Source organism: Lemur catta, chromosome 1 (assembly GCF_020740605.2).
Source record: "Lemur catta isolate mLemCat1 chromosome 1, mLemCat1.pri, whole genome shotgun sequence".
In the NCBI taxonomy this organism is placed as follows: domain Eukaryota; kingdom Metazoa; phylum Chordata; class Mammalia; order Primates; family Lemuridae; genus Lemur; species Lemur catta.
Window position 1 is genome coordinate 142,417,872 of NC_059128.1, and position 20,834 is coordinate 142,438,705.

At 56.3% G+C, this 20,834-nt stretch overlaps 2 protein-coding genes and 1 long non-coding RNA gene across 7 annotated transcripts in view; 1 reads left to right on the forward strand and 2 right to left on the reverse strand.

The window, feature by feature from the left end:
• Positions 1-11,097, reverse strand: part of GATA3 (GATA binding protein 3) — a 28,204-nt gene extending 17,107 nt beyond the window's left edge. For 2 of the 5 annotated variants that reach the window (XM_045536073.1, XM_045536053.1), the window contains exons 1-2: positions 1,251-1,490; positions 261-868 (exon numbers count right to left, since the gene is read on the reverse strand). In XM_045536073.1, the coding sequence (XP_045392029.1) occupies positions 261-501 (241 nt within the window). In that variant the 5' untranslated portion in view covers positions 502-868; positions 1,251-1,490. Of the gene's footprint in view, positions 1-260; positions 869-1,250; positions 1,491-6,749; positions 7,021-9,466; positions 10,005-10,493 lie in introns of those variants that run through there. The other 3 variants (XM_045536058.1, XM_045536062.1, XM_045536068.1) reach the window with 3 other exon arrangements.
• On the forward strand, positions 7,023-20,704 carry LOC123642470. Its single transcript, XM_045557620.1, has 7 exons — positions 7,023-7,178; positions 7,271-7,430; positions 8,115-8,319; positions 9,565-9,789; positions 10,550-10,651; positions 16,059-16,159; positions 20,331-20,704. The coding sequence occupies exons 1-7, from the start codon at positions 7,023-7,025 to the stop codon at positions 20,702-20,704; spliced, it is 1,323 nt and encodes a 440-aa protein (XP_045413576.1).
• On the reverse strand, positions 13,097-14,010 carry LOC123626865. Its single transcript, XR_006731047.1, has 2 exons — positions 13,819-14,010; positions 13,097-13,615 (listed from the first exon to the last, which is right to left on the reverse strand). It is a non-coding gene; the product is annotated as an uncharacterized LOC123626865 (long non-coding RNA).
• Positions 20,705-20,834: the final 130 nt, after the last annotated feature.

A 20,834-nucleotide genomic window follows, 5' to 3' on the forward strand; every position in this document is an offset into this window, starting at 1 on the left:
GCGCCCGCCAGGTGAGCCAAGCCCCCGGGACAACGCCGGGGAGAGGCGGCTGCTGCGACTCTTTTTCAAAACACATCTCAGGACCAGAGAGACGGCTTCCTCACCCATTTCCGGGCCCCAATTTTTTTGGTAAATGAACCAGTAGCTGCAGTTGGGGGGTTTCGCCCGGCTTCCCCCTCCCGCCCCCGTCCCTCCTCGCCTCCCCGACCCCCGGAGAGTCGGCGCGCCTGGCGGGGTCCCTGCACCCTGGGCGGACTCACCGTGGTGGGCCGGGGGGTACCTCTGCACCGTGGCTCTGACCGAGTTTCCGTAGTAAGACGGGACGTGGTTGCCTTGACCGTCGATGTTAAAAAGTACATCCACCTCCTCGGGCAGAGGGTACTGCGCCGGGTCCATGTAGGAGTGGCCGAGGCCCGGGTGATGCGTGTCCGGGTGCTGCCCGTTGAGCACCGCGGGGTGGTGGTGGCTCACCCAGCGCGGCTGGTCCGCCGTCACCTCCATGGCTCGGCTGCGCTCGCGCCCTCTCGCCGGGCCGGGCACCCGCGCGCGGAGAGGGAGGGCGGTCGGCCTGGGAGGTCGGGGGGGCTCCTGCCGTCGGAGGGCCGGGGGTCGCTTAATGATTCGCTCTCAGTAGGGGAATGGGAAGGTTGGGAAGGAAAGGTGAGCGAACCAGAGGGCTTTGAAAAAATCCTTGAGGGGTGGGTTAGCAAAGAGAAGAAAGGGAAGGAAAAAAAATCCAAAAACTAGGTACGGCAGGATAACAGGGGCCAAATTGTAAAAGGGGGCGAGGACTCTGGAATCCTGCAAGGAAGACTCCTGTGCACCGGGTTCCTCCGCGGCTCCGAGGCTGAGTCTCTCCTCGGGTCACCTGCAAGGGAGAGAAGGAGACCTGGATGAGCCGGTAGGTACTTTAGCACCTGAGTTTCTGGAGGGGCACCACCGCCCCGCGCCGCCCGTCCGGCCCTGCGCACCCCGGACACGCACACGCGCGCGGGGACGCGGCCGCAGAAGAAGCGAGACTCCCAGGGACACCCCAGCAACCCAGCTCGCAGGAGCCCAGGGCCGACCAAGCGGTCACAAGGTGGAGGACAAATCCCTCCCTCAGGGACACCCGTCCCGGGACCTTCCTTCCAGCCTCTACAAGACCTCCAAAAGAGGAGAGCTAGGGTTTTATACAATTTCTAAAGTCCTCCCAAGTGAAAGGGGGGGGGGATCGAACTTTAAAAAAAAAAAGAGTCACCAGTACCAACCTGAGCAGCGAGGAGCAGAGAAGAGGAGGAGGAGGAGGAGGCGTGTGACCTGCTCGGTCAGATTGCGTGGCTCGCTCTGTCTCGCGCTCTCTCCGTCTCTCTCTCTTTTCCTCTCTCTGTCTCTCTCTCTCTCTCTCTCAGTATTTTTTTTTTTTTACAGGGAATGCATTCTTTCTGAAAGTATCAAGACGGCGCCAGGCAGCTCAGTGTTCGCAGACAGCTGTGGCGCGACGCAACTTAAGGAGGTTCTAGTGTCATCGCGCCGAGGGGGAGGAGCCTGGCGCTGGCGAGGAGGGGACAGGATCCCCAGCACAAGGAAACTGCAACCCAAACCCGCTCCCGGACTTCTCCCTCCACCCCCCGCACGCCCCCGCCCCTCCGCCCGCCCCTCCACTGACCGGAAAGGGGCGCCGCCGAGGGCGGCCGCCGGCGCAGGGGCGGCAGGCAGGGTGGGCGCGGCCCGCGGGGCCGGGGGCGGAGGGGCGGGCGCGAGCGAATTCGCGCTCTGGCCCTTTAAATGTGCCTCCTGCTCCTGCCGATTCATTTGGGCCGGGAGATCGCCGCGTCCTGGCGAGACCCACCTGCCCCATTCATAAAGTTAACTTGGACAGGCAGACTTTTCTTTTGCAGACTTTTTTTTTTAATGCGCAAACATTTTTTTACGATTAAATTATCCAACCCAGGGTATTGGGGAGAGTTTATGGATGTGGGGCTATGTGCATGGAAAACTGATTAGGGAGGAAAAAAAGTAATGTCAGGGGACTTTGGGATTTGCTTCTCGGACCAATTTCTTACGAGGTTGAGGAACCAGGCAAAGGCAATGCGCCCAGGAGTGGAGCGCCCGTGTGACTGTTGTCGTCCTTGTCACTATTTTCCCGAGCCTTTTGCGTTCTCGAACATCTCAAATAAACATGCATCTGCTATTGCAGCTCTGCCCTTACCTGCCTAATATTTGCAATCAGTGTTTGCCTTTGGAGGGAACAGCAGCGAGAGGACGGAGGAGACACCGACCCTAACTCGCTCCCAAGTGCACTCAGGGTGGATGGACAGAAAGAACTCGGTCTCAACTCCAATGATCGAACTTCCCCCTCCGCCCAGCCCGGAGTCCCACTCACTCGGGCTCCAGGCTCCTCTGCCCCGCCGGAGGAAGCCAGCCCCCTGCCCCGGGCCCCAGCTCCGGCCGCCGGGCAGCCGCGGCTGCGGGGTCCCGGGCTGGTCTCCGCGCCGTGGGCGGCTGCAGGAGGAGGGAGCGCGGCTCCCGGACAGCCCTGCGAGGGGCGGGGCCGGTACGGGAGGGCGGGGCCGAGGAGGGCCAATCAGCGGGCGAGGCTGCGGCCAGGCCGCGATTGGCCCGCCCCGTGGGCTCCAACCTGCGCGGCCCCGCTCGGTCCTTGGAGCCGCTGCCTCCCCTAGCGGCGCCGAGGCTGCTGCAGCCGCGGGCCCCCAAATGCGGCCCGGGCGAGCAGGGGTCAGGCGGGAACAGAAGACTGTTCCAGGTCCACCCCCTGCTCACTGCAGGCCAACGTGGGAGAGGAGGAGTGCGGGTCCTCCCTCAGGCCATCCCACCCACGGAGCCGAGAGCCTGATTTGGGATTTTATGTGAAGACATTGTTCCCTCACTCGCTCCTCCACCCCATGCAACTAATTCCCTACAAACACAAAAATTCCAGATAGAAGGAACCATCCCTAAAAGGAAGTTCTGAAGGATTCCTTTCGTGCGGGGAGGAAAAAACATGAATATTCAGCTTCCACTTGGTGTGGGGGGGGGATGTCTTCTTTTAAGACACAATCCTTGCCGAAAGGTGAATAAAATGTATTTGAGAGTAGTGGAAACGTGGGTCCTCCTGGTCTTGGATTTGGAGCTTCTCTTGAGTCCGAACCTTCTTCTATCTGATAATTTGTTTTGAAATCAAGGTTGGATTTCTAGGATTTACAACAGGAAGAAAACCCTCAAATTAAAAAAAAAAAAAGCCCTCCCTGCACGTTTCTCCCGAGCCTACTTGGCCTCCCGCGCTGCTCCGGCCCATAAAGGAGCATCGATTTCCCCTCTGACCACTCCTCTCTCCGGGCTAGCCAAGCATCTCCTCCCGCTCTCGGCGCTCTCCAAACCTTTTAATTATTTAAAATGTTGCTAACATTCACCGGAAACCGCTCTATAAACAAGGAGAAACGAACGCGCACGCATTTTTGCAAAGAGGCCCGGGATTAAGATTAAGGATGGAAGCTGAAAAACAAAATGAAAAGCGCTTCTTTGCGCGCCCATGGAGACATGGACCCGCCAAGCAGCCCCTCAGTTCACGGCCACGCGGGAAACCTCCGCGCCCAGACCGGGAAGCCGGGGAAGGGACGAAAGAGAGCCGTCCTCGGGACGGAAAAGCTCCTGACGCCGGGTCTTGAAAATGTTAACTTCTGAGGCTAAAAAACGATTTTAAAAGGCAGAAAGCAACTGTGTGCGAGGAGGCCTTCCGGTGTAGGGGGGCCTCTTTGATAACTGTGGTTGGGGTGGGGGATTATTCGTTTTAATTCCCTGGCCGGCACCGAGTCCGACTGCACTGCGCTGGAGAAGGGCATGACCCCCACCGCGCCCCACCTTGGGAAAATAAAAGATCTAGAAGGCCCCTCTAGGTCTGGGTGGTTGGAGGCTGGCAGAGAGGGGTGGGGGGCCTGGAGTTGCATGCCCCGGGTAATGGAGCCAGCCTGTAGGGGGTATTTAACATTTAATTCCCAGCCGGTCCGCCCCTGTTCCCGGACTGACAGTGGGTAATTGGGAAAGAGGACGTTGGTCTTTTGATGGCCCGCGCCGGCCAGTCTCGCCGACGCCACACTGGGTTTGACGTCACGGGCCCAGCCCCAGAGCGGGCAGCACAGAGCAGGGGGGAGGGAAAGGCAGGGGAGGGGGTTGCCGAGGAGGGAGGGCCGAGGTCGGCCTCGGGACCCACGGGGAAGGAAGGGGGAAGAGAGCGAGGCCGAAGAGGCTGCGGCGCGTGGCCCGAGGCGGAGAGCCGGGCCGCGGGGGTCCGGGCCAGACCAGGCGCCGGCCTGACCCGCCTCGCCGGCAAATGCAGGCCGGGCTTCCTCTTCCCAGGGCGGCGGGGGAGGGGAGGGGGCTGTGGCCGGGGGGAAGGGGGAAAGGTGGTCCTGATTCTCCCTTTGCTACAGCCGCAGAGCTGATCCAGGTTTCCTGCGGAGACGCCTCTGCGCCCTCCCGCAGACCTGACGCGCCCCCTCCCCAGGCGCCGGGCCCGGCCTGGTCTAGCGAGTCTCCCTCCTCCCCGGGAGCAGCCGACTGAGCTCCGGTGGAGGAAAACGAGGAGGCGACCGAGGAGGATGCTGCCGCCACCGCCGCCGCCCCTGCAGGGTTCCCGGCTCCTATAGGGCGCGAGGCCTCCCTCACCAGGGTAAGCGGCTGGCGAGCGGCCTAGACGCCTGGGACTCCGGGGGCAAGCATCCGGGAGCCGAGCAGGCTACGGCCTGGCCACCGCCCCCGGAGCGGCTGGGTCCCAGTGCGGTGCGCGAGGCGGCGGCAGCCAGTTGGCCTATCTGAAACCCCAGGCCTCGAGGCGGCCGCTTTAGGCGTCAAGTTGAGCGGGGTATGTGTGTCCTCTTGGGGAAAGGGTGAGAAACGGAGTCTGACTCTTGTCTCCTCGGTTGGGGTAAGCTGGGACCCACATACCCACCCCCAAACACACGCCATGTGCAGGTCCCTCCCACACGCCTTCCCGGGGGCGCAGAGACCCCGTCCGGGTGGAAGTGGGGAACCCAGTCCCGCACAGAAACCCGAGGCCGTGGCGCCCAGAGGAGGATGGGGTCCCCTGGGCCCAACCCTAGGGTCGCGGACCCAGAGAGCCGAGATCTGCGCAGCCAGCGTCACCCCCCTGGAACCAGGCGACGGGCGCGTCCAGGCGAGCTCCGCGGGGCCGAGGTGCCGGCAGGAGCGGCCCGAGGCACCCGCGCGCTGCGGGCTGAGCGAAACCCGCGCAGCAGAGCCTCGGGGTCGAAGTCCTAAAGTTACTAATCCCGAGCAGGGGGAACAAGCGTGCCTCGGGCCGCCCGGGGCGGTCATTTGAGCGTGTTTACTTAAAGACTTTGCAAGCCGAGCGCGCGCGAAATAGTCGGATTTCCAGCGAGGCAGCAAATATTTGCAGGCGGCAGAAAGAAGCGGAGCCCGGCCGCGCCGCCGCGTCCCTCCCCCCGGAGCCGCGGCGCCGGCCTGGGCGGACCGGCCGCGCCGTTAAAGACAGAAAAGGAGCCGGGAGCCTGCGGGGCTGGGGGCGGGGAGCCACACCAAGGGCCAGACACTGGAGCTCGGCCCCAGGCCCTGGCGAGCCGGGGCTGGGGGAGGAGAAATCCCTTCCCATTCCAGCCGATTAATCTTCCCGGGCTGCGATCGGTCAATAAAAACGGTGTGAATCGGCCGCTGTCGCTGTGCGTCTGGGGAAGCAGTGGAGGCCGGAGGTGTAGGGGCCGGCGCCGGCACCCGGCTCGCGGCCCGGCGCTCTGCAAGCCTCCGGCTGGGAGCAGAGCGCAGGCTCCGCGGGGCCTTTAATTGGGTGTCTCCATTTTAATAGTGGCCATTGTTGGAGCTATTAGCGAGAGACAATAACCGCCAAGAGGCGTTTAATTCGATTCCGCGCGCCTGAAGCAGTCCGGATTCGGGCGCTCAGGAAGACTGGCCGAGGGTGCCGGAGAGGGAAGGTCTGGTTGGGGAGGCGCTGGCTCCTTCCCTCGCTCGATTTGTCTTCGGTGTGGGAATTATTCAGGGCGACTGGGGCAAGATGAAAGCCGGGCGAGGACGACCTGAGCCAGGCCAGGGCGGGAAGTCCGTCCTCGGCTTCGCTGCCCCGGCAGGGCGCCCCCGGGACCCGCGCGCCTTTTGCGGGCTGTGGTCCCCAACGCCTGTTAGAGGGAGAAATGCGAAGGAGAGAGACGTGGAAACAGGCCTCTTTACTCCGTAGCCCGGGTCCCCACCTCGGTCATCCGAATCACGTCCAAATTTCCTTCCCTATCGTGGGAGGAGGGGCAAAGGAGAGACCCCGGTTTGTGGCGCGCACACACCTCCCTCTGCGCGCAAGCCAGCCTCACTGCCCCCTCCTCCGCCTGGCCCCGGATTAGGTTACCCTGGCCGGGCGAGGATTTTTACTGGATACGAGACTAGCACAGGTAAAGCTGTATAAACAGCTCGCCGGCTGTCGGGCGCGAGGGTTACGCCGGGGACACAGCCCAAGGCGCCACCGCCCGGCCTCGGCTGCGCAGGCCACACCGCGGGGGAGCCCGCCCCGACGCTGCGCCCCGGGCCCCGCTGGTTAAATACATATTCTCTTCGCGTCGCCCACCCAAGCCCCCTTTCTCGTTCCTGCGTGAGCCGAAATGCAGAGAATGGGGAGTAAAATCTAAACGCAATGAGAAAGCATCGGGCAGAGGGCTGTGCCGGCTCTTTTCAATAAAACAGCGAGCAGAGAACTTGCGACCAATGCAGAGGAAGGGGAACCCCAAACTCACTGGCCAATGGGAAGATGCTGGAGGTGGATGCGTCCAGAGGGAAACCCGCAGGAACTCGGGCAAAAAGCTATCCATGCGCAACTCTCCTCGCGGCTCCCACGCCCACCCGCCCCGGCCTCTAGGTCTACCTTCCCCATGAAATGAGCCATCGCTTTGGGGGTGGTGTGTGGTTTGATTTACCCTTTTTTCTTTTGTTTTGTTTTTTTGCTTATTCATCTATCACCGTTTAAAACTCGGAAGGAAACCCGCCCGGGCCCGGAGGAGAGGCGAGCGATGTGGAGACTCACAGAGAGAGGAGATGCGCACAGAGATTACCCGCCCCCCACCCCGCACTCCGCCCCCAGCCTTAGCCCGGGCCTCCAGCTTCGAGGGATCCTGGCCCTCCCTCCGCCGCCGCCACCTTTTCCCCGGTTCAGAAAACCCCTGATTGTAGCGAGATAAAAATTGGGTAGGTAAGGGTGTAGCGGAAAGGGGGAGACGAGCAGGGAGAAGCCAGGGGATTTCTGTTTCGGGTTTGACAGTGCACACGTGAGGGGGTTGCCAAGGGTGGGGGGACTCGGGCTGGGCGGGGGAGAAAGAGCTGCCCTGAGGGCGAGTCCAAAGGAATTCGAGTCACCCTGGAGGAAGGGTGTACCTTTCAGCTACCCCCCTCCATCCTGGCCTTGGCGGTTTGGAGGACAGGTGGGAGCCACAGCAGAAGAGGAAACGATGGCAGCGGCCCAGCCAGGCGGTGCCGAGTCTCCCGGGCCGCAGGCCGCTTACCCTGCGCCCAGCGGCGTCACTGACCGACTTTTAGCCTGGGGCTTGCTACTTCCAGACCCAGCCTCTCCTTCTGGGGGTCGCCTTAGGCCGCACCATTGAAGACCCCTGGGACTCCAGCTCCTGCGTCCAGGAGAGTCTCCAGCCAGGCGGGGACTCACCCATTTGGACGCATGGACCGCCAGGCCCTAACGTTTTCGGGAGAGGAAGGGCGCGTGTGGGGCTCAGGCCGGCCAGCGCTAGCCACCTGCCCCATTCCCCTGGCCTGGGCGCCCAGCACCTCACTCACTGCCACCCGTCTCCAGAGCCCCTGGCCGGCCACACCCTGGGGCCCTGTGCGCCGACTCTCCTCCGGCCACTGCATTTGGCACCTCCGGAGGAGAAGGAGGGCTTTATCTGGGAGCTCTGTGTTTTGACTCCTCTGGATTAGCCTGAAGAAGGGGTGTGATTGTAGCGGGACACTCGGCCTGCCGTGGGCATCAAGGGCAGGGGGAACTGTTCATAACCCGGGTTGGGAAAATGGGAGAGGATAGTTCCGTTCAGATGCAGGGGACAGCAGAGACGGGCTTTTAAAAGCGGAAACAGTTCATGTCCTTCCTTGGACAGGCCAGGGACCCCACGGTAAAATCCGTGATTCCGCCAGGCTCACAGGTGCTCCGGGGAAGTCTTTGCGCCCCTTCTCCCGGCCCTCGCTGGCACGGGGCTGCCGCCTCTCCCGGCCAGGCCCCCGGCTCACGCTGGGCTCTCCGCCGCCTGCCACCTCGTGGACCCCAAGCAATTTGTTATATAAAACAAAACAGCAACGAGACACGTGTGCCTGTTCTTCACTAGCGCCGGCAGGTCCCCAGCGACGGACACCCGGTGGAGCCCAGCTGGGAGCCTGGGGACACTGTTTCTCGTCCCTTCCGACTGCAGCACCCACTGCCAGCACACATAGCTCCTGTCTTCCCAGCACCAAAGCAAAAAGGGGTCTCTTGGCTTGCTCCCCAGCAGTTGCAAAGCCTCTCTCTGATTACTCCAACCATTAAGGAAAGAAAGAGGCGACTGGAAGTGTTTTGTCCGCACACAAAGCCATACCGGGAGAGCAGTGCACACGTGTGTGCAAACTGGCTCAGACGCTGAGAATGAGATGTCACTTCAGTGCAGCCCAGAAATGGTGAAAACAACCCAGTGCTGGGGAACAGAGGTGGCTTTGGGACTCTGGCCCACATACCTTATCAGAATCTCTAGTTCCCAGCCACCTCCCACAGTTCTAGCACACAAACTGCCTTAATCTCTGGAAGAGTGGTTCTCAGCCGCTGGCTCCCCAAACCTGTCCTTTCCCCAGGCTCTGTGTGGCATCCCCGCAGAAGGGCGCTACCAGAGAACACCCAGGGCACCCCCTCCCATCCTTTCACTGCTCCCCTGAATTACCCCTACCTCATATATCTTCTGCAAGAAGGCAGGGTGGAAATATCAGACTAAAAAAAAAAAGTGCAGACTGCCGGGTCTCCAGGCTTTTGGCCCCAGCGCTGGGGCTGGCAGAGACATCTCGGATGGAGGGTGGGCCTGCGGACCACGGCCACTCCCCGCATCCTCCAAGCCCAGCTGGCTTCTCAGGCCAGGAACCTTAGGCCTGGCAGGCGGCTGGCTTGAAGCTGGAAACCCGGCCTCCTGCTTGATCCCACTGCGGGACTCAATAAACGGACCCCATGTAACCCTGGACACCCGGCTGGGTCTCCGTCTGTCTGAACTGACACCGCACCCAGACCAGGTTCAAGTGGGCAGAAAACAATTCCATTCTTCTGAATGGCACAAATGTTTAATGTCGAGCCCCCACCACACACACACACACACACACACACACACACACACACACACACACAGAGGCATTTGGGGGGCCCAAAACCTCTCATACAGATGCCTGGATGGACTCTACCTGCCTGGCTAGACCCCCTTGGCCCACCCACCACCATCACCTTTTCTGCAGCAGCTGCTAAGGGTTTGGAAAGGCTTCAGAAATGCTACTTCGTTATTTGTCCCTTTAAAGTTCTTAATCTCCCATCCACAACCCCAGCGTCCTAGCGAGTGTGGGAGGCAGGGCGGACCAGGAAATACAGGAACCAAACGGGGAGGATGCTGTGGTTCGACTCACTTCCACCCCCTGCCCTGGACAGACTCGCCCCTGTGTCAGTACCCTGTGGTATCCAAGAGAAAGAAAAGTATACAAGCAACTGTCCTATTCAGACTCACTCCACCTCCCTGACATTCTAACATTACCTGCCTTCATGGGGAACTGCCGGTAAGTGACTTTTTAGAAGTCTGTTGGTCTCATGTCCGAGGAGAAAGTCTAAACCTTGTCCCCTCTGCCCCTTCTGCTTCTGATGCCCCTGGGCACTCTTTCGAGGAAGCTGTGGTTTTCTCACCCGCCTTAGGGTGCTCCTGGAAGCAAAGGCACCGCTGACCGCCAGCTCCCAGGAGGGGGGTGCCAGATGCCACCACATCTGGGCTCCAACTTTATCTTACAGCGCACAGCTGTTTCCTTAATTATATGCAAAGACAATGAGCCCAAACACACACTTGTAAGCAGAGGCAAATAAACAAAATTGACGCTCAGGCACTGCAGCCACCTTCAGGAGAGGAGGGCTGGACAAACGGGTTCTTTGCCCCAATCCTCTGCCCTCCCTGGAGTGGAGAGCATGCCCGGCTCTTCCCAGGCCGTCCCACTGGCTCTGGTTTTCCTGTTCAGTGTTTCTCCGCATCCCTCCTTCTACTAGGTTTTCCTCCAAACAAGGACATCCACACACTCACACACCACTCTCGCCCAAGGTCACTGCAGAAAGCCAACGATTTCCAGTGACCAGAAAGAACAATAAGGACCGGGTTCTAGTTCACTTTCTTCCAGAGGCAGCTGTCCCTTTGGAGAGGAGACCTCCTCCTAATTCTCTCCACGTGGGTCAGGGAGAGGGCGTGCAGAGTTAGAGGGGAGAGAGCGATTTCACTGACCTGGGCAGCGCGCTCCGAGGGCCAGCTGGTTTTTATTTTTTCTTGGCTCGCCGCAGATCCGAAGGCAGGAATGACAGGCAGAGTCCGCCACTGTTGCCGCCGCTGCCGCCCTCGCCCTGGAACTGCTTACCGCATCTCAGGCGGGCTTCCAGCGAGAGGTAAAACCTGGGTGCTGTGCATCCTCCTAGGAACCCCCTCCCCTCCGCCGTCCCCTGCTCACTGTGGAGACCGGAGCTCTTCCGGGTTGCGAAGAGGAAAAGGGAGGGAGGGAGGGAAGAAGAAAGAGCGAGGGAATGAATTTCACCCCCTTTTGCAAACATGCAAACCGCACATCAGGGGTGTGCGAGGCTGAAGGAGTTGGGGGGCGTGTGGAAAGACGGCCTGAAATGTGACCTGCCCCTGGCGCCTACACAGCCCACTGTCTTCTGGCAGGGTTGGAATTAACACTATAAATGTCATCAGAAGGGTTGACTGGGTCATTACCATAGGCACAAACGCATTGGTGGCATTTTCCTCCCACTTTGGAAGCAGTGGGGACCCCAGGGAGAGCCTAGGGGTATAGCGGGTGGTAACCATTGGCAGGGCCAATGAACTAGGGGCACTGACCTACAGGGCTCTCCCTCTGCCTCCCTACTATTTCTTCTGTTTGTGTCTCTGCTGACGCCTCCAAAATGCCACACGGTACCCTCATCTCTCCCCAGCCCTAGCTGGCCAGTAAAAGTTACTAGAGGCAGGATGTTCAGTAACTGTGCTGGGCTGTACCGGCCGTCGCTCCCCAGATGGGCATAAGTGCACTTGGAGATGGGGGTCTCCATGGGCACACACACTAGAGGTTGAGGGAATTCTCTAGGGACCCCTACTTTTTAAGACTTCTGTGGAAAATCTACCTTCTAGGAGAGTGAGATAGGGGAGCAGGAATCAGAAGTCGCTCTGGAAATAAATTGTCTAAAGGAAAATGATCCTACCAGGTGACCCACTGGACCTGGGGCACTCCAGCCTCCTCCCCCTGCAAAGCCTGTGCCATCCCTGCCCCTGCTGGCGAGGAGATCAAAATGATCCAGGGGAGAGAGTCTGTCACGAATAAATTCTCGGCCAGAGTAAAATGAAACTCCATAAACATTGGGGTAGAAAGGTCAGGGTCCATTTGTTTTGACAGGTAGAGTTTTCCCTTCACAATATTTATACTATAAGAATATGGAGACTGACTTTAAAAATAAATAAATCTTTGGGGAGAAATAAAACAAAATGTGTCCATGGCTGGTCCAGGAAGTCAAGAAGTTTCTCATTGTGCTCCAACCGGTTGGGTAGGAAGGAGATTGCCCGGTCCATGGGGCAAAGTGTTTGGGGGTGGCCGCGCAGTGGAGGGGAGGACATTGGTCAGCGGAGTCAGGAGAGCGGGTGGCACGGAGGGAGGCCAGGCGGGCAGCCTGGGAGGGCCACCGAGTGTGGGTGCGGGTGAGGCTGAGAGTGGACCGCTGGGTGGAGAGAGGATGCCAGGCCAGAGGGCATCCGAGGTGTCATGCCCCCTCGGCTGGGTCGGCGTCCAGACCCTGGCCACCTAACGAAGCCAGCCTCCACTCGGAAGCCCCAGCTCCCTGTGTGCCCAGCGGCGTGTGCCTCCGCTGCGCACCCTCTGGGCGCTTTGAGCCCAGAATAGGGACAGAGGAGCACATTATGTCCCAACCTGGCCAGGAGAGAAAGGGGTCTCCCAGCCCTCTAGGGAGCCCTGAAGTCCGCCCATCGTCATGAACACAGCCCCTCCTCCACCTTCCTGCCCTGTCCCTCCCGCCTTCCGCCACCAAGTGGCGGAGCCACGTTGTTCCGCGCGTTTCGAGGACGCGGGAGAAGGCCACTCTCCTGACAGCTGGCACCCAACCTGTTGCCCTGGCGCACCTCGGGGGCCGCCTGGGCTGTGCCATGAAGGCCGCGGCCGCTGGGAAGAGGAGTGTCGCTGGCACCCTGGACCCCAGAGGGTCCCAACGCCACCTCTTTCCTTCTCGCGCGCTGCCCCGCGTAGGAACTAGGACAGGGCCCAGAGAGAGACAGACAGAGGCATTTGGGACCCAGGCGGCAACAGTTGTCTCCTTGACCCGGGCGTTAGCTACGCCCCAGCTCGCGGTCCAGTAGGCCGGAGGGGCCACTTGCGTCTTTCTCCAAGCTCCCTTCTCCCGCCTCTTGTCCCCTTCGAGTTTCCCATCCTCCCAGCCCCCCTTCCTTCCCCCATGGCGGGCTCGCCTCCGGCAGGAGAGCCCTTTTCCCGCACAATCTGGATCCTGCCACTGCACCCTCTGAGACCCAATGCAGACTTTCTCATTCCTCCTCCCTCCCGCGGGCGACCGGGTCCGTGCGCGCCAGCGACTCTCCTTCCGCCTGGTTCCCGTCGGTCTGGCGGCCTCGCTCCCTGTCCCTTTTCTGCTGACGCGGGCACTTGCTTGTCTGGGGTCTAAGTGACTCCTTGGTGAGGGGCTTAGAAATCTGATCGCAGACACACCGCCTCCCCCCACCATCGCCCCAATTCTACCTTTAGCAAAAAACGCCTTGATTGAAGGAAATCTGGCTGCCAAAGAGGCTCAGGCTTTAAAAAGAAAATGCAAAGGACTTAATAAAAATACAACTGTTTTCCAATTTAATGGTCAGGCGGGGGCGAGATTCAGCCAGCTGGACATTTCTTGTCATCCTGATGGGCTCAGGGGTGGGGAAATGCTGCTAATTAAGGCCAATTATTCCAGGAGAGTTGGGAGAGAGTGGGGAGAAAGTGGGGTAAAGCAAGGAGAGCATTTTTTCTGAGAAGAAAGCAAAGCCAGGGAACTCCTGGTCCTTCGTTGGACTTCCCGGGCAGCAATGCTGATGATTTATTCCCGATGAGGGGGCATTGGGCCTGGCACAGTGCAAAGATACTGCTTTAATGAAGCTTCGATTCGCTTCCTAAATGTTAAAAGCCACCATCTGGGTTGCTGATTCGTAGTTTCAGGTCTCTGTGTGTGTATACACTTGGAGGTGACAGAGGGCAGGCAGACAGGGTAAGCAACACTCCTCTTCCCGGCCAGCGACTGTCTACATGTCACACACTAAGGGGCAACGGATCCCGGTGGTTGCTCAGAGCCTGCGCCAACCTAACACGTCTGAGGGGACAGGGTAGCTTTACTCTGAAGATTTTAGGACTCTCTCCAGTGAACCTTTTCACTGAGGAGTCCTTGTGTTGGGTGTCCCAGCCCACAGCACGACACTGATACCCAATGCTGGTCACCTCTGCCCCGCACCTCGTGTCCACCTTGTACCCTGCTTCAGGCCTCCCTGACTCTATTTCCCCTCATGGAGCACCTACCGACAGTCTTTAACCCCTCATCCCTGGGCAGACGTTCATCCTTCTCAGACGTCGGTTCAGAGCTGAACCAGCGAGAGGGACAGGCCTGGAGGCAGAGCTGGGCTTTGGGACTCCAGCTGCAGGCACTTGGCTCATCCTAATTGGCACCGGCATCCACCGCTTTAAATCCCGTGGTGCGTTCAGCAAGTTTCCCCAGACCACATTCCTACAGGCTAAGGCGTTTGATTGGATTTTAAATATAAAGGGAAGTCACTGGGCATGTGGAGGTGGAAGATGGATCAGTAAATGACTAATAGATAATAGAAACACTGTGTCCAGATCTCTGCGATGGCCGCGTAGATATGAAGTTCACCTGTTGGATAAAGAAAAAAGAGACCCTGTAGGAAGAAATAATCGGTGGCAGAATCTCCAATCTTTCTACGAATGTGTGGCCACTTGGAGTTGGTCTGTGTAGGACTGGGGAACCTATATATTTATTCTTCCAGTTCTCCAATGTCTTGTCTCTTTTCCTTAAAACACAGGTAATAGTTTTCTTTCAGCCCATCAGCCTTTGGCACCACCTTGCTTTCCAATTTTTCTACCTATGTATGCCCACGGATTGGTTTAGTTCTTTACAGTGCACACTGCCCTATGAAGACACACACTCAATGTTAGCCTGGGCTTAAAACTTCTAAGCTTTCAATCCCATTCATTGACATTTATTTTATGATAAATGGGGGGGGTTTGAGAGGGTGTAAATGAGGCATCAGATGGGAACAATCCAGTTTTCTTCTTCCTCTTCTAAAAGAGCATTTTTATTAAACTCAACTTTCAGGACGGTGGCCATAACTATGTTCCCCTGACCAGGGACTGCAGCCCGGTTGGGGGCCAGTGGGCCATGGGGGCCTGGATCCTAGGGAACTATGGATGTTGAAAATGAAAGTTTCAAAAGCAACCACTGGAAATTTAAAAAAAAAATCAGACCTATTTCACCCAGGAGCCCTAAATAAATAGCCCCGTTTGCAAATTCCTATCAATTATTACGTGATGGGAAAAAATCCTATCTGAAAATAAAGCACGTGGACGTGGAGAATTTTAATTAAATCTTACTGTGGATATAATAACATGGAAGTGATTTTTCATTCGGCGCTTGCCTGCTCACCAGTGTTTTATGGCGTTTTCTTGCCTCTGACTTTATTTTAAAATATTAGACGAGGTGGAGAATTATAAACGACTCTTTCCTTATCTGTGCTGCTCACATATCCAGGATCAGAGGAGCTGATTAAGAAAGAAGTCAGAGGCAACGTTGGATTCATAATGATTTGGAATAATGAATCCTTATCTCTGCTTTCCAGATTATCTGCCTTTCAGCTCCCAATGTTTTGTTACATGGGATAATTTATTGCATCTAATACATCACAATGAATCTGATGGTAGAAAGTGATGGCGAATGTTGTGAAAAGGGGGCCCTTATTTTTTATCCCGGGGCAATGAAACTGCTTTTTGCAGTTTTTAATTGGGAAAATATAAGGTAGATCTGATAAAAAAAAAAAAAAGAGCTGGGTATAATCTTGCCTGCTCCTGCTTTACCACTCTGCTCTTTAATTAGTGTGTCAATTTCAGGCTGAAATTAACAAGATCGACCTGAAACCAGCAGCTTAGTTTCTCCCCAACGTGGAGATCCTAATTTTTAACATGATTTATTTTTATGAAAAAGGAGATAATTAATCATAAACACTGACTAAAGCACAAGGCCAAGTTAAGATAAAATGCCATTTGCATCTTTATATAGAAAGATACCAATAATGTTAATTTTTCTGAGATTTTTCTCTCTCCTCACCATAGCTCTCACCCCCCACCCACCCACAGCTCCCACCCTATCTAATGGCTGTCCCCTCCAGCCCCATTCCAAGTAAACAAGAAAAAAATCAATTCCAGGTTTCTCTCCAAATTTACTGCTCTCTTTTGTAAAAGTATATATATATTCAGCTCTCTTGGCTTTGTCTGTTAACACATGCACAATATGCATGCATAGGTTTCCTTTCCTCAGAGCACAGAGTGGGTGGGTTCTTCCTGACAACCCCCTCACCTACCCTCATCAACTTCCCTGCATTTTAGAGTCTTAGAGAAGAGGACAAACATCTCATTTGATGGTTAATTAGTTCCAATAATTGTCATTTTTGTTTCTTTTGTCTTTGGCCCTAATGCCAAAGGAACAAAAGCCATCTAAATGCAACAGGCTTTACTCGCTCCTCTTGCAGGACAGATTTCAAAATCCAAGGCTATACCGGAGTCCCCTCCCAACGGCTGACAACACTAGCAACATCCCGGCCTCTGGAAGTAGAAGGGGCAGGAGTCATTGGTAATTTGCTCTTTAAGCTTTTTGTGCCTGTTGATTACTTTCTGGTTGCTTGGATTAAACAATCGTTGCAAGTATGCAAACCAGCGAGAGGAGATTCATACATATTCACTCTCCAATTGTTCGCCCTGACGTCAGAGCATAATTTCCCGGTAATTGGATGGCTTGCACCCGGATAATGCTCATCTGAAATTCTCCACGTTTCTCTAGGTTGCAGTAGATTTTGTACTGGGAGGTGGGAGGAGGACTTTTTTTTTTTTTTAAGAATAATTTTCTGTTCACTGTAGGTCCTATTGTCTCTCTTTCCCCCTACACTTAAGAACATTTACTTCTGAACTGTGAAGATCTGGAGGCTATTTTCAGGAACTATAATTTCCTAGACAGTTCTTGAGTAGATTGAAGAATGTTGACATGGGCTGGGGAGGATGGAGGAAGTGGGCTGGAGCCAGGGATGAGGTTCTTTGGTTTGAAAGCATCATTCCCTCCCTCTGCTTAAATCCACAAGAGCACCCAGAGTGGTCTCGCCTTCCCACCACGAAGATTTCCTCTGCTGGGGCTATCCAGGTTTCCCATCCATCTCAAGTTCAAGTCCCAATTTCTGAGCGTGTCCTACACTCATAAGTAGAGTAGGCAGCCAAATAATTATAGATTTTTTTCTTAAAAAAAAGCTTGAATCTTAATTATAAAGATGTTTCAGGTTTTAGGTGGTGGTAGAGGGAGACACCTGATTTTCTGGGATATTTTTCCTTTATCTTTCCGTTCACTTTGGCCTCAGTAGAGTGAACTTGAGACCTTGGGTTCCAACCCTGCGTTCAATATTGCAGGACTTCTCTCTCCTTCCTGTCTCTCCCCCTCTCCTCCTCGGGTTTCTCCCTTTCCTCTCTCCCTGTTCCTTCCTTCTCTTTATGACACATCACTCCAAGAATTTCAAGTATCAATTATAAGTAATATTAATTTCTCAGCCCCAACCAGTGAAGTGCGGATGATCTGATAGGAGCATAAAAACGGTGCTTCCCTAGATGAAACAAACCAGTGGAGCCTACTGGGCCTTTTCCCATGCCCAGATGAACATTCAATTTTCCGGCATTATCTCCGCACTTAAACTCGCTTTCTCCATTTCTGTGCCAAGATAAATTTGCATAATATTTGCAGCTGTAATTAGCTGATGAGCATCTCTCAGCCTCCCCCTTTTGTTTCCCCCTGCATTTGGTCTTCCATTGATGCCACGTTTGATCTTTAATATCACAGGATTCCCGATAGAGGATTGCATATCTTATCTTCCCGGCTCCAAAATCTTTTAAGGAGAGAGAAAGGGAGAGAGGGGGATTGGGGGAAAGCGTGAGTGAGAATGAGGCTTCCACTAATCAGAGTTTGAAAAGGTTACAAGAAGGTACGGGGAGTGACAGAGCAAATAAGATAAATGGAGAACGCGGGTGGAGCGAGGGTGGGGGAGGCAGGACCAGCCCCCCGGAGTGGGCAGAGCCTGGAGTACGTGTGTCACCGCCCAGAGATGCGGGAGTGGGCTCAGGGGAGCTTGGGACCCCGACCAGGAGGGTGGACAGGCAGAGGCGTGGGGATGTGGTTTGTCCCCAGCCTGGGACTGGGGGTCCTTCCTCCCTTTTCTGGAGGGGCAGTTACCACGCTCTGAGTAAGACGTCTCTGTCGTTTGCTCCCCTTAAGCAGAAACTGGAACTTTTGCAACCAGGTGACTCTCCTATCTGCCCATCTGTTTGTCTCTCGTTAATAGAGAGCACAGCACTCCTGAATTACTAATATGCTACTGACAGTAATCATTCTCTCCAGCCCAGTTTGAAAGAAAGACAAAAAAAAAAGAAAGAAAGAAAGAAAAAGAAAGAAAGAAAGAAAGAAAGAAAGAAAGAAAGAAAGAAAGAAAGAAAGAAAGAAAGAAAGAAAGAAAGAAAGGAAGGAAGGAAGGAAGAAAGAAAGAAAGAAAGAAAGAGAGAAGACAAGAAAAAGAAAAAAGAAGGAACTAAGAACAAGAGGAGGCAGGGAGTTGGGGGCAGATGAATAGTGTCGCCTCCAGAGGTGGAGCAGAACCAGAAGACTGTCCCCGGGCCGCGTCCTGGTTGTCATTGTTATGTTGCTCTTTTTCTCCAAAACGGGAGTTTTCTGACTTGGGTGGCGCCGGGGGTAGGAGGGAAGGCGGATTAGAGGAGCCACCGGTTGGATCAGTATTTGTGGGAATCCGTAGGGGAGCGAGCGGGAGAAAGGAAAGTGGGGAAAGGAGGAAAAAAAGAAGACAGGCGGGAGTCGATTTTCATGCCAATCACTGGAACAAATAGCTAACATTTAACGTTTACGCCCGCACTGGCGGCGCCCTGGCGCTGCGCGGACCCGGAGCCGGGCTAAAATGTCCCGAAAGCCTTTGGAGAAAACGAGTCTCCAGCTATCAGGTTCTCCCCATCTCCCCCCTTTCGCGAGGCTTCGGTTTCAGGCTGGACTTGTCCAATGTCTGCGTTGCTGCTGCGAGCTCCTAAATGGGTGTCAAGGAGGCAAATATCAAATAGCGCCGGGGTCAAGGCGATTTAGTTAACCATTGGGGCCTCGGGACTCCAAACCTGTGTGGGGCTCCGCGGGGGAGGGGCGGCAGGCGGAAGCAGGGCGAGTGAATAAATGAATGAACGAAGGAACGAATGAATGAGCGGATGGAGGGAGGCTCCGCACCCGCTGGCCCGAGCTAGCAGCCAGCCCCTTCGCCCGCCCTGGCCTCTCCTCACACCTCCCGGGCCTCCTCTGGGTTCCAGAAGTCTTCCCTTAAAACTTTTTTTTATGTCTTTGAAATAGGGCCAGTTTTCTAAACTGAAGTGTAGAGACCTGGGCTCTAGTCTCGACCCTTGTCAATGTGTGGCTTTACTCATTGTAGCATCTTCAGGCCTCAGTTTCCCCATCTGCAGATTGGGAGGGGCGGGTAGACCAGATGAAGGCCAAGGTCCCCTTCCTGTTGGGAACAAGAGCAAGATGAGGGTCCGGGGTGGGAAATAAGGAGTGGCGTGTGCCGGATTCTGCCACCCCGACCCAGGTCACCCGGGCACCTGGTACACCCCCGGCCTGGCCAAGGAACCCCTCACCTCGCGCCCTACTATGGTGGCTTCACCCAACTCCCAGTGCTGTGTAGCCGGGCCCCCCGCGATTATCTGGGGTCACCATCCGCGGAGGTGCAGCCTCCCCTAATACAGCAGAGCCGACTCCTTCCGCGCCCTCCCCCCCAGTGTCTTGTGCCTTTCAAGTAGTTCCGAAAGGGAACATTCGCTCTTTTGAGGGGGGCATTCTCTTTTTTTTTCCGGGGGTGGGGAGCCGGTTGAGGTTTATTTCAAAATTCCTGACTCAAGCGCCGGGGGCGGAAGTCGGAGCACTCGCATCCCGGGCGGAGCGGGCCATGGCCGCGCCACACGCGGTGTCGGGAATCGATTAACCGGCGCCCGCTCCTGCGCGTGGTGGGGGCCTTTTTTCTTTCTTCTTGAGCCCCCCCGTGTCACGTGTGCAGGGTCTGCGTGCTTGGGCGGGTGTGTTCCCGCCGGGATGGGGGGTGTCTTACACCCTGGGGGAGGGGCGTGCACCAGCCTCCACTTACTTCCCCAACACTGGGTCCAGGCACAGGGCGCCGACGAGTGGTCGCTGCGAGGCTGCCGCTGGGTCCTCCCGGGCCGGAACCCGGTTCGCTCTGGCCTCCCTAACCCCAAGTCCCCCCACCTTCCCCCACCGGGTGCAGCTCCGGCCCGTCCAAGGCCAAGCACCAGGCCCGGGCCTCGCAGTCGGCGGGACACGAGCTGCGGAGTGGGGATCCGCGCGGGAGGGACATCAGGGAGGGGACGGCGAGGGGCGCAGAGCCAGTGCCCAGACGCGCGCGGTGGGGTGGGGGCGCCTGTCTTCTTAAATAACGCTCCTTTTTGTGATCCTGTCCCTCCCTCAGTGTAATTCTCAACGATGGCCATGAAGAATAATCATGATGATACTTTCCCCTTCTTTCTCAAATTAAAAGAGAGAGAGAGGGAGAGAGAACGCACCCAACTCCACTACCGTTCGGGTTCCGGGGAAATTCTCAAATAGAGCAGTGTAATTTCTCAGTTGATTTTGATTGACATACTGTCCCTGGGATCATGTGTTAATCCCTTCTTCACTCAAGCCTTTTCATAACTCATTTCTCTCTTGCTAGATGGGGACTCTGATGGTTACCGAGGCAACGATGATAGCACTAAGCTATTTCCCTCTCTGCAAGGAGACCATTATTCCGCATGCATAGGCCATTTGCAACAGAGGTCGTCACAAAGTCATCCACAACACGGCACACGTTTATTAAACTTTTATTCTCTTTTTTCCCCCAACACAGAAACTAGTTTGCACTTGTATGGGGGGTATCATTGTCACGGGCCCCACATGGACGCTCATTTACGCACCGCCACCACGGGCGCCTGCACCGCTGCCCCCGCGCAGGGGCGAGTGGTCGCTCCGCTGTCCCATCCGCCCGTCGGGGTTGGCTCTGACCCCCTCTCGGACCTTCAGGACAAGGAGGGCGGTGGCAACGTCTAAGGCCAGACGGGACCTGGCTGCCCAGGCCATGCCACCTCTGCTACCTGGACTCAGTTAACACCAAGCGGCTCCTTCTTGGCGTACCTTCCGAAATAAAGCCACCTTTTGTCCCATTTCTCAGACCCCCGCC

Coding starts and splice junctions, on each gene's coding strand:
- LOC123642470 (XM_045557620.1), top strand. CDS start 7,023: ATGTGGAGACTCACAGAGAGAGGAGATGCGCACAGAGATTACCCGCCC. Junction 7,179..7,270: donor GGTTCAGAAAACCCCTGATT/GTAGCGAGATAA, acceptor CGGGTTTGACAG/TGCACACGTGAGGGGGTTGC. Junction 7,431..8,114: donor CTTGGCGGTTTGGAGGACAG/GTGGGAGCCACA, acceptor TTCCTTGGACAG/GCCAGGGACCCCACGGTAAA.